Source organism: Arvicola amphibius, chromosome 6, assembly GCF_903992535.2.
Source record: "Arvicola amphibius chromosome 6, mArvAmp1.2, whole genome shotgun sequence".
In the NCBI taxonomy this organism is placed as follows: Eukaryota; Metazoa; Chordata; class Mammalia; order Rodentia; family Cricetidae; genus Arvicola; species Arvicola amphibius.
In genome coordinates, this window is record NC_052052.2 from 41,629,710 (window position 1) to 41,641,899 (window position 12,190).

General features: G+C 38.6%; 1 protein-coding gene across 3 annotated transcripts in view; it reads right to left on the reverse strand.

The window, feature by feature from the left end:
• Usp24 (ubiquitin specific peptidase 24) overlaps positions 1–12,190 on the reverse strand; it is a 142,879-nt gene that overhangs the window by 18,159 nt on the left and 112,530 nt on the right. For all 3 annotated transcript variants that reach the window (XM_038333426.1, XM_038333425.1, XM_038333424.1), the window contains exons 47-56: positions 11,787–11,928; positions 11,488–11,607; positions 10,940–11,160; positions 10,309–10,433; positions 9,309–9,450; positions 8,692–8,842; positions 7,319–7,414; positions 6,568–6,671; positions 5,028–5,141; positions 932–1,028 (exon numbers count right to left, since the gene is read on the reverse strand). In XM_038333426.1, the coding sequence (XP_038189354.1) occupies positions 932–1,028; positions 5,028–5,141; positions 6,568–6,671; positions 7,319–7,414; positions 8,692–8,842; positions 9,309–9,450; positions 10,309–10,433; positions 10,940–11,160; positions 11,488–11,607; positions 11,787–11,928 (1,312 nt within the window). The remainder of the gene's footprint in view (positions 1–931; positions 1,029–5,027; positions 5,142–6,567; positions 6,672–7,318; positions 7,415–8,691; positions 8,843–9,308; positions 9,451–10,308; positions 10,434–10,939; positions 11,161–11,487; positions 11,608–11,786; positions 11,929–12,190) is intronic.

Genomic DNA, 12,190 nt, shown 5'->3' on the forward strand with positions numbered 1-12,190 from the left:
AACATAACAGAGCTTGCGGGAATAGGTGGTACTGGAGAACTAAGGGCCTGGGTGCCCCAACACTGGATCCAGAACATCCTCCTTCAAGAACGTGCTCGAGGTTGCATAGTGAAGTCAACATCTAAATTTGAAGCATTCTGTCATGTAGTACATGGATGCACAAAATGCCTGGAATCAATATTTATAAGGAGCCAATTTATTTTGAAACTATTTTTCAAAGTTTTCCATTTAGTATCAGCTGTTTGAAACAGCAACCTTGGGGAGTAACTGTTGTACTTGAGAAGACTTAGTAACGGACTGAACGACCAGACTGATAAGATACACCACAGACTTCCCCACAGGCTTAAAACCTGTGGGAACTCAAGATGGGAATAAACACCATAGTTTGGTTTATCGTGTGTATGTTGAATTAAGATTCTGAAGATATAACTGCAGAGAATAGGGTTAGGAAAAAGAGAATTTTCTTGAAGAATAGAAACAACACTCAGGGAAAGATGAGACTGTGAAGGAACTACCCTGCCCTGGGATGAATGACACTGGTTTGGCCATCAAAAGCAGTCAGATCAGGAAAGTAGCTTTTGAGGAAACAGCCAGGGTGACTCAGAATGTCTAGATTAGTGTGTCTAGACAATAGTCAGTCTCATTTCAGAGTCTAACACAAATTCTTGAGAGAAGACTGGCCGGGGATGAAAATCCTAAAGCAGACAAAAGCAGACCTCAATTTTTTTCAGTCTCTATCTTGGTATCTGGAACATAAAGGGGGATGGACAGAATGCCTTCTATCTGGGCATGTATCAGAAAGTCACCATGTACACACACATGCACACACGCACACATAGGCCCAGCCACCAATTTTAGGTCTTCTTTCTTATTATGTACAACTAAGAACAGCTGATAAAACAGAATACAAAAAGTTTACAATGAGACTGACCTTATCCTGATAAAACAAGGCACTGTCTAAGGTCTTCTCCAGAATGGTGGCCACAGCAACGCGTACTTCTCTCACACTGCACTCCAACAAGAAAACCCTAAAATAAAGAGAAACATGATATAAAGAAGGACACAAGTATGTAACCCTAAGCTGCCCTGCATACTTCCAGTCTAATAGCCACGAAGTAAAATAACTCAGAGGTAGGAGTTCAAGTATCCCAAGAGCTTCCAGAGTCAGTCACAGGAAGTGTGGCTTCCCCAGGTCACTCCATATGTTGTTAATATGACATGGGAACCAGAGAGATGAGTTCTGCTGAAAGTCCAAGATTCTAAGTAGTAACTCAAATGTTGAAAAGACAACAAATACCCACATGATATTGCACGAAGTCTTAACCAACTGCATAAACATTTGAGGAATACTGTGTAACACAAAAAAACTAAAAGTATATCTAGAATTGGGGAGGAGTTCTAGTGGTAGCGGGCAAGTGACCAGTCTCCTCCAAAATAAAAACCAAGACAAAGAACGGGCAACTAGGGGATGTGTATTGAAGGTCAACAGTCACAAGAGACACATATACCAAAGCCAATGTCCAAACTCTGTAGGGCAGGATCTGTACAAACGTTATGGCCAGACTACATTCTGAGATACTTGGGGTGGGGGAAGAGTCTTGAGTGGGAATACAAGAAAATATGAAAAAATTCTTAATTTTTGTTTGGTTTGAAAATGTTAAAGTGCTTATGCTGGAAAAAGCCAAAATCCTTTAATTGTTAAAGACACATGTTGAAAAATCACATTGAATTTTGTGTCTGAAACGAGCTTTAAAATAGAAAGAAAAACAGAGGCTGCGATAGGTAAGAATAAGCTCCGTAAGGTACTTCTGCCTACCTTTGATGCCTGTTTATAAATGTCGACAATAAAAAGTCCTTACAGGAGATAATGTGTCCTTTATGTGGGTGGTTTACATTTCTTTAGGTCAGCTGGCAAGCATTCACTATTACAGAACCCACAAAACCCTACATTAAAAACTTGCATAAAGAAGCAGTATGGGGTGTTGTTGTGAAAGAGGCCATCAGCATCTTCACACCTCAATTACAGAGATATAGGCTAACTATCCATCCTCACTCCAAAATGTGTAGTCTGAAATCTTCAGGTGACAAAAGACAATATGATGTCACTATTGGAAAAATTCTACACATCAAACCAGTTAACATATAAAAAGAGGAACAATACTGCATAGAATTACCTCTAAATTATGTATATGTTTACATAAAACAAAGTGAATTATGTTTATATTTGTGTTCCATTCTATGACACATCACTATAAATGCAAATATCCCTCAATTCAAAGAATTTCCAAAACAGTCTGGTCCTAAGCATTTTAGAAAAGCAACATTCACCTTATGCATGTGCTCACTCACTCTCTGTATCTCTCTCCTGTGTGTACTAGCGAAGACATTTTAATTGGAGTAATGATGAACTATCTTTAAGGCTTTATGGGCTGAGGAGATAGCTTAGTGAAATGTTTGCCCTGCAAATATGAGTTCACTCCCGAGAATCCCCAGACTGGTTTTTTAAAAAACCAGGCATGGTTATGCAAGCCTAATAACAGTGTTAGGATTACAACGAGGAAAAAGGTGGATCCTCAGGCAAATGAGACACCCAGTTTTTGATTTTGATTTTTGTTTTAAAGGTGAGAGACTCTTTTCCTGAGTTATGTCCACTGCCTCCACACACAAGGGAAGCCAGGTACATCTATCCATATCCATATCCATCCATCCATCCATCCATCCATTCATCTATCTATCTATGCACACACATACATAAAATGATGATCCTGGAGGTTCTAAAGAAAGAACTAGATAAAAACCATTCCTTTCATTTACTCATTTTTTAGATTTTAAAAAAGATTTATTTATTTTTGTTTTATGTGGATATGCCTGAGCATATGTGCACCACACATGTCTGGTGCCTTAGGAAGCCAGAAGAGGGCAATGAATCCCTGGAACTGCAGTTAAAGATGGCTGTGAGCTGCCTGTGGTTGCTGGGAAATGAACTAGGTTCTCTGCAAGAGCAGCCAGTGCTCTAACTTGAGCCATCTGTGCAGCACCTGTTATTAACTGCTTACAACTCACGGCAACTGAGAGTAATCAGACCTCACAGAAAAGATCAGGTAATCAACTGGGATGCTTGACATCAGGAATACTAAGAACTACTACCAAAGGAAGACAATTTCTCAGGAGACACCCAAAATCAAGTCTGCCTTTGTACAAATAAGGTGCTGAATGAAATATTTTCTATGCACCTTTCAAATGTATAATCATTCTTTGACACAGTGCTTGGGAGACTGATTGGAAAAATATTTTCAAACTCAATTATAAAATTGGGTAAAGTTATTTTTACTGTACACTTTAAAGAGGCAGGTACATAATAACTCTTCTAAGAAATGTTTATTAGTTCTCTCTTCATGAGCCAAATGCATTGTGTGATGTGTGAACAAATATTTTAGCATGCGTTATATGGCAGGCACTCTGTGTCCAGTGGGGAACAAGCAGACTTGATTCTGTCCTGAAGAAGCTGAAGCCCAGTAGAACACACACACACACACACACACACACACACACACACAAAACCCGAAGGAGTACATAGAACAACAGGACAGGTCTGTATCAGTCTTTGAGTATGTGCGATCTAAGCTGACATTTGAAAGAGCAAAAGGCAATTACTATGCCAAGAGCAGAGGGAACAATGTTCCAGACAGGAATATTAGGCATAAGAGGCTTAAAGTAGATTAAAAAAAAACAAAAACCAAAAAACAAACAACAACAACAAAACAAAACTCAGCATGTTCACTGAACCTGTTAATTTAGGCTGGCCTTAAGAGGTGACTGACATCAAGAAGGAAGTGAACACTACAAGCCAGAGTATAAAGTGAAGACCAAGCAAAGCTTTTGGATTTTATTATAGTGAGGGGAACCTACTAAAGAGCTTTCAGGATGGAAGAAATGTGATACAGATGCTCCAAAAACAACACTTAGTCTTTAGGGGGTGGGAGGGGAGAAATGGAGATATTAAGTAGGCAAATGAGTATCTGGGCAGAGACAGAGGTAGAGGGAACACGTCTGAGATTAAAAGCTCTGGTCAGGGTTGGTGGCTCACTCAGTACCTACATGTGTAGGCCTTGGTTTTATACCAGTAGCATTGAACTAAAATAAATATTTAATCAAATTTCTAACTTATCACCAGACTGTGCTCCCTTAGTAGGAAGGAACCTGTATTTCTCACTTTCCTGCTGTGCGTCTATTTTCACACAGAAATACCAGAACACATTTGTATGCTGACAGAAGAGGTTGACAAGGTAAAGTCGGGAGTGATTCATTTTGAGAGCAAGGGCGTTTTATAACCTGGAGATGGAAAAGGACTATGGCAGGTGTATGGCATGTGTGATGAGTGACCATTATAATCACTTTCTTAGTGACACCCCCAGGCTAGGATGATCTCACAAAGAAGTTTAGAGCCAAATCAGAGGGAAAGAGGAGCCTACTGGGACCAAGGAAACAGGACAAGTTCTTGTTAACATTGAAGGTGTCGTGCTGGGCTCCTCATATAATGATAAACTCGCCAAGGATAAGGGAAGTTGACTCAATAAGTTCAACTGACAGTAAGAAGTAAACAATAAAGTGATTGCGGACTCCTGAACTGTTATCAAAAAGGCAAATTATTCTACTCATAGGTTCATAGGTAATGCACTATCAGAGCTAACTCTTTTGGGGCCAGAATCTGCGAACAAATAGACTGTACAGTAATAGGGCTGTACTAGTAGCCTCAGACTGAGTACCCGAGGAAAAGGACTTGCACGCTCCAAACACCTGTCAACCATCACCTCACATTCTCCCTGCAGTCCCTGAAGCCTTGCCAGCATCTAGTCCAACAGATAATTTTGGAGAGGCTTAATTTCCTGCTTTAGTGAAAAGCTTAAAATGGACTCTAGCCTGAAAAACGATTTCAAGCTGAAATGTAAAGGGTTTATAAGAACCATTACTTCTAAATGATAGGAAAGGACATAAATTCCTTTTAATTTAGAGATCCTGACACTTACTTTACCAATTCTCGTCCTTCAGAGCTAATAAAATACTCAACAAGCCACTGACAAGCATCCAAACTCTTTGAAAGCAATGCTTCAATAGTAGCAATCCATTCTTCAGTGTCAACCCTTTAGAAGAGCAAAGAGCAATGTTAGACTCCAGCAAGTAACCCCAGAGTGACGTTCCACAGTGTGACACATCTACCTGTCTACCTACCTGCTCCAATGTGGACAGGAACGAAGGGTAGATTAAATATTCAGCGACTACCCACTCACATTACTCAGTGTTTCCATGTTTAGGTTATTCACAGTATAACCCCCCCCTCCGCCTCCTCCCACCAGGCAAAAACATGTGCAGGTGCCTACATCTTTGATTTTACTTTGATCTTTTATATCTTTATCTTTAACTGATGAAGATACTTTGTCTGGCATAAGCCTGTGTTACCAAAGGCTCACCTTTAAAATAGCTTATGTTTTATATCATATTGCTAAAATCATTAATATGCTTGAAGTATAATAATAATGGTTCAAGATTTGGCCAGAGAAAAGGTGGCTTGACTGTACTACCCACAATCTCATACACTCCTGAGACCCCAGTGCCCTCCAAACAATAAATACAGACAAAATGGAAACAGTACATGTAGATACCATGAGTAAATTTCACAAATAAAAGTAGCAATCAAATTTCTCTACTTAACCCCATGCAGACCTTAAAGGACAGAAACATGCTCTCCTTTTTAGCATCATATAATATTGCTATCACTCAATGTTCTTCTGGTTGCTACACATAAGGAGGCTGCCATCTGTAATTATTTTCTTCAAGAGTCTGGCTGAAAAATCTTTCCTGAAACCCAGACTTGAGAAGTATACTCACTTTGCTAGTGACAGCTCCATGGACTTCCAACTTTAACCAGTTGCAACCCAAGTATCCTCTTTCTCCAGATATTTTTCTACAAACCACCCCTTGGCTCTGTCTCTTTCAGTCATATACAAGGACCAACAATTACTAACCCAGAATCTATAATGATCCAGGCACCTTATCAGGTGCTAGAGACAAAAGCCAGTGATAAATAAGATGCAAATGGATACCTGGAGTGTAAACTCCTCCATGAACTGTTACTGACTACAGCCTAGATTTCCTTGTGTGGCACCTAGTGACTGGTCTTAATGAGCCCCTTACAAGTAAGTATACAACTAGAAAAATACAATTAACCAGTCACTCATGGGTGCCTTAAGCAAATCCTGCTTGCTACTCTAGATTCTTCCCTTCTGCCTAGGATGATGCCATCTATATTTCTTCCTTTCAAAATACTCTGAAGGCACCAACAGGTATGATTTTGCCTAATTTACAAAGATATGGAATTTATGTCTTGTAGCACAGCAATTTCTTTATCAGTCCTTCTCATTAAACCTTTCTTAAAGATAGAGGCTGTGTCTTGTAAACTGGGCACATCAGTTTACTGCAGTATTTTGAAAAGCTGAATTTAAAAATTTATTTTTTCATTGAATTAACCGGTGTTTTCTGTAACAGACTAGTAAAACATATCCCTCTTACCTGAGTTTTCTCTTTGTTCGTAGATAAGTCTGGAAAAGGAACTGAATGGCAAGCTGCAAGCTCACCTTTGCCATACAAGGATAATATGGGTGCTTTAGTTTAGTCTGAGAGGGAGGAAAAGAGGATATTTTTCACAAGTCTTACAGATCATTACATATTTATATAGAATGTAATAATAACACAGATATGACTAATATGAAAAACCTAATCTTGGCGCTTAGGAAGCGAAGGCAGAAAGGTAAGATGTTCAAACTACATGGCAAGTCCTTGGAGACAGCCTGGGCTACTTGAAATCCTGTCTCAAACAAAGTCTTGCCAGCTAGTAATAATAAACACTCATTTGCATTTCTAAAAGTTAATATATCTTCATTTTTACATGAAGCCCTTTTAGAATAGAGTCTTTGCCCTTTTTTGGCAAATTATAACTGTACTCTTGACAAGAAAATACTGGAATGCCATTTTTGAGTCTGGCAGTATATGACCAGAGATTAGAAAATGTTAATCCATAAAGCACAGGAACAAATGATAAGACCCACAGCCACTCAACCTCAGAGTCCCTCAGAATCTTAACATTCGGTGTGTGTAACCACAACACACATAACCCATACTCAATAGCCCCAAAGCTGGCTGTAAGTTAGTGTCACCCAGTCAGTAACTCATTATAGGAATGGGCTTTGGCATCTAGCTAATGCTAACACCTGAAACAGGAGCATCACTTTTTTCAGTTCTTCAGTTACAATTAGCTACTTACAGCATTCAATGACGCTAAAGACAAAACAAAACTGAAATAGTCACTACTGTACACGTCTCTATTCTTCATAAACTTGAGGTTTTCATCTCTCACCATCTACAAAACAAAATCAGTGATTACTTTTAACAAACAGGTAAAACAATGTGGAGGGTTATTTCTACCAAAATGTTTTGGTAATAAGAGTATGTAAAAAAATTATAATTTATAATAACCTTTTTTCAAGCTTTGAATTTTGAAAAACAAGTGAGAGAAATTTCCCTTTAAACTTAAGACACTGTAGAAAGGTAAGCTACCACCTACTCACTTATCCTTTGGCGAACTCAGCAAGCTGTGTGAAGGGCCAAACACAACACCCTACACACAGCATTTCCATTACCTGCCCTTCCCTGCACAGCTCTTCCTTCTGAAGGAGACTGCACACTTTCCTCTCTAGCTTGGGTTGTCTAGTGTGTAAGGTCTGGACCTGGCAATGGTCTTGATTTCAAACCCTTGCCTTGTGAGATCCCAGGCCATTTCCTTTTTAAATCAGTCCTGTTTATATAAAAAATAGGAGTAAGACCTCCTATTCTACAAGAGATTTAGGAAGTTTAATTACTTTGTAAAAACCTGTTTAGCCAGTATAATGGATGCATGCCTTAAATCTCAGCACTTGGGAGGCGAAGGTGGGTGGATCTCTGTTGAGTCTGAGGCTGGCTTGATCTACACAGTAAATTCTACGCCAGCCAGGTCTATATAGCTGAAAACCAGTCTCAAAAAACAAACCAAATTAACACTTGTTTATGGTCTGTAGGATAGAGCAAGTATTCAGTAAATGATGGCCATTACTGTCAGTTTAGTCTTAACTGAAGGGTCTGAGTCTTGACTTGTTCTCTCTGATAAACTATTTCAACAATGTGTTTCTCTACTTAAGGATGATGCTGGCAATCTTGAGTGTATGTTCACTTTTGTGTTCTCACACTGTGGCACTATCTTACAGCCTCAATATCTGTCATAGAAAACACAAGGACAAGTGAGGGTGATGAAGTGGCACATGAAGACAGTAAGAGAGAAGGCAGTCAGAAGTACGTTAGACTTACAATATGGGTTCTGACATTCATCTTGATTTTCTCCCTTAGAGAATTATTTACCTGCTCTCCATTCAAAGGTTTATTGATTTTCATTTGTGCATCTGTATTTTACCTCCATTTATGTATGTGCACTGTGTGTGCCTGGTTCTGGCAGGTCAGAAGAGGGTACTGAATCCCTGGAACGGAGTTACTGGCTGTGAGCCACCAAGTAGGTGCTAGGAACTAAACACAGGTCCCCTGCAAGAGCAGTTAAGTGCTCTTAACATCGGAGACAGCTCTCTTTCTCCCTGTTTCTATGGTTCTTACCTGGTATATCCGAGCAGGCATTTTCTCCACAAACAGTCCTTTCTTCTCACCCTTTTTTACCAGCTTGGTTAGAATAGAAAGCCTGTCATTATTAGGCCTGTGGGGCCGAGGAGAGGACTGAGGTGAAATCTCAGGTGAAGATGGAGCTGACCTGAGAGACAGAGTCAAAGAACTATTGAACACAAAGGGGTTTTTGTTTCAGCAGTTTTAAAAACTAGCCACATTTATATACTGGGTACTGTACTTAAACATAAACTGCATACTTTTCTGATCCAATACAGTATAGGCAAATTCACTAAGAATAAGAGCATTAAAAAACATATTTCTGGTTATAGTATTATGATTTGGACAAAAATACATTTAGTATATGTATATATACCTCAATTCTAGATTGAAAATAAAATCTCAACTCTGTCATGAATAATTTATATACATGTTTCTATATACAAAGTAACTTCTTGCCAGGGCAGTAAAGTCCTGGAAAAAGAAGGACTTAATCACATTTCAGAATTTTTCTTAAGTTTAGCTAATTATTTTTAAACACTGAGCATTATATTATGAAGATTCTATCAATACCTCCTAAAACAACACAGCAAGTTACATGGCAGAGAACTTACAGAGAGAGATCCTCAGCTTCCTGTCTTACAACGCTGACTCGACTTTTCTTTGGCAATACAGGGGAGTTCTGATCAGACACCCTTTGGTAGAAGAGCATGTAGGCATTCCAGTATCTTCGACGTACATCAGTGTATGGGTTAGCTATTTTGCAAGACATTAAGAGAGAAGTATCGGTAAAAAAGGTGTTTTTTCGCATGATTATCTATAAAAAAGGGACTACAAACTCAATCTATTTACTAAATTTGCAGAGAACAAACCATAAGCAAAGCATGGGTCTTTCAGAGGGTTGCCTAGAATGCAAGTTAAGGTACTTCCCCTCGAGGAGGGAGGCGGAGGGCAGACATCTTTATGACACTGCATAATAAATAACATTTGGTAAGCATGGGTACTAGAACTGTCTTCTGCAAGTGATTATACCTCTATGTAAGTCAAATGGACATATAACTTTATTGTTCAATTAGTTCTGAAACTATTAATGTTGAAATACTTTACTCATTAGTTCTCCCTAATGTTATTTCATCCTCTTGCTATATGTTAATTCCCATTATTTTAGACTTTTTTCCCCTAAGCAGCTTGAGTATATCACATTTGGCTATCAAAAGAGTTGTCCAATGCAGAGTGGTCAGTCTTGAAACCATATACACAACACCAACAAAAACAGACTCAGTAGGTTGTATTGACATATATGTGCACTCAAACACACACACACACACACATACACACACATATATATAACAATTATAAAGAAAAAGAGGCAACTTGAGTGTGGAGGGGCATGGGAGGGATCGAGGGAGGAAAGTGAGGAGGAAATGTTTACAATTCTATTTAGGAAAAAATGTTAAAAATAAAAGGAAAATAATAGTTGTGGTTCTATAGCTGGAAGAATACAAACAAAAAGAACAAATATATTTTTATATAAAGAATATAGCTCCTAATTTGGTAGAGAACTATATATTAAAAAATAAAATGAATGGAAACTATCTACTTATAAGTACTTACTTTGATCATAAACTTTTGGTCTATATTCTCCTCCAAAGCATTCATACTCCAGGGTCTCATCATTTAGGTCAAATTCTTCTATAACAGTGTCATTAAATTTATACCACTTTCCTTTTCCATACCCCCTAGGATCAGAGATCAAATAAACATAAGATTTAAAAACAATTATCTTCATCCCTTGCATTTATTAATAAGTATTATGCATAGATAAAGCTGATGATGGTTATGTAAAAACATCCAGGAAAAATTTAGCAACACAGGTGTAGTGATTTTAGTCTCTAAAACTTCTCAAATCAAAGGAGTAAAAATAGTTATCCTAAGTTTAAAAAATTTGAAATGCAGAACAAAGGATAATGTGAATTTCTTTATAGCTGCTTGCTTTATTTATTTATTTATTTATTTATTTATTTATTTATTTATTTATTTATTTATTTATAGGAGTGTATGTTTACATTCCTATAATCCTAGCACTTTGGAGGCAGAAGCAGGATTGAGAATTTGAGGTCAGCCTAGGCTATAAAACCCTTCCTTACCCACTACTCCTCCCCAAAAGTTTCTCCCTAGTGGCATGGATGCTAGGGTTCAGCAGAGAGAGCAGAGCATACGCGAGTGTTTCTGTAAGAGACCTTACCGCCTGTCCTTAATGAAGGAATAGTAATGGCCTGCATGTGCCTGCCCACTGTGTACAATGACACCAACAAGCTCATAGTTTTCTGTAAGGGCAACTTTTTTCCGTGGAGATCCTCCACCTCCTTGATCCATATTTCTTCCATTTTCACCAACTTCAGAAGATGAATCCTGGCGAGCCATTCCAGAGACTGTGTAAGGCTCCATATTTAGCATCCAAGGAAACTATGTAAAAGTAAAAAGAACACATTGATGTTAAGTGGGAATATACAGGAATTTATAGGAACGTCAAAGTAAGAGTTGTGCTTCCCAAACACAGGCTGACTCTGCCCATTCACAGGCCTGTGCCACAGAAGCATTCTATTTCACAGCCTCAGTTCTGAAGGCATCATTTTTACATCTGCCTGTCCTATGAGCAGCAGCTTTTCAAACAAGGGCTGCAGATTCCTCATGCTGCTTTTCAGGGACAGACAGGATGTAGAGAAAGAAAAAGGAAAAAAAGAGGGAAAGGAGGGTCATGGTTGAGAGAAATTTCAGGGGGAAAGAAGTTACCCGTATTTGTTCATCGTATTTAATGGATCGTCCACTCTCCCAGTCAAAGCCAAATCTCATCAGGTGAATCACCAGCACACTAGGTAAAGACTTAATGCATGTTCTTTTCACTGTTATTCTCTAAGAAAAAGCAAAAACTAATTAACTCCCTGGAGAAAAATCAATGTAAAAGCTCTTGGTACCCACGTAAAACAAATAATAGCACAATCTACTGGAAGCAGCAACCAGGGCTTAATAATGAGCGGTATGCAGTAACAAGCAACACTAATACTGTCTCCTGTAAAGGGCAGATGCAATACCTTTTCTTTACACTTTTCACAGTAGTATGCATTACTTCCTTCTAAAACTTCACCTCTAACAAACTGGTCCAAAGAGATTTCCAAGCTTTGGCAAGAAGTAACTCCTAGATTGAGAGCCATGAAAGCTTCCTCACGCTCGTATCTGATTGGGAAAAGACAGACACCCATAAATTGAGAAGCACTCCAGCTGTCACAATGCCTGAACTCTAACACACTCCCCAACAGACAGGAGAATTAGATGGACCTCCGCATTTTAAAAGCACACTAACCAAAACATGATTTTCAACCAATACTTTAAGGCTACATTGCCATTATGGAAACCAAAGGAATGTAGTTCATTGAACATTTATAGACGAACTACGAAATAAATCTACAAGTCAGTCAACAAATTCACATTTAATAAC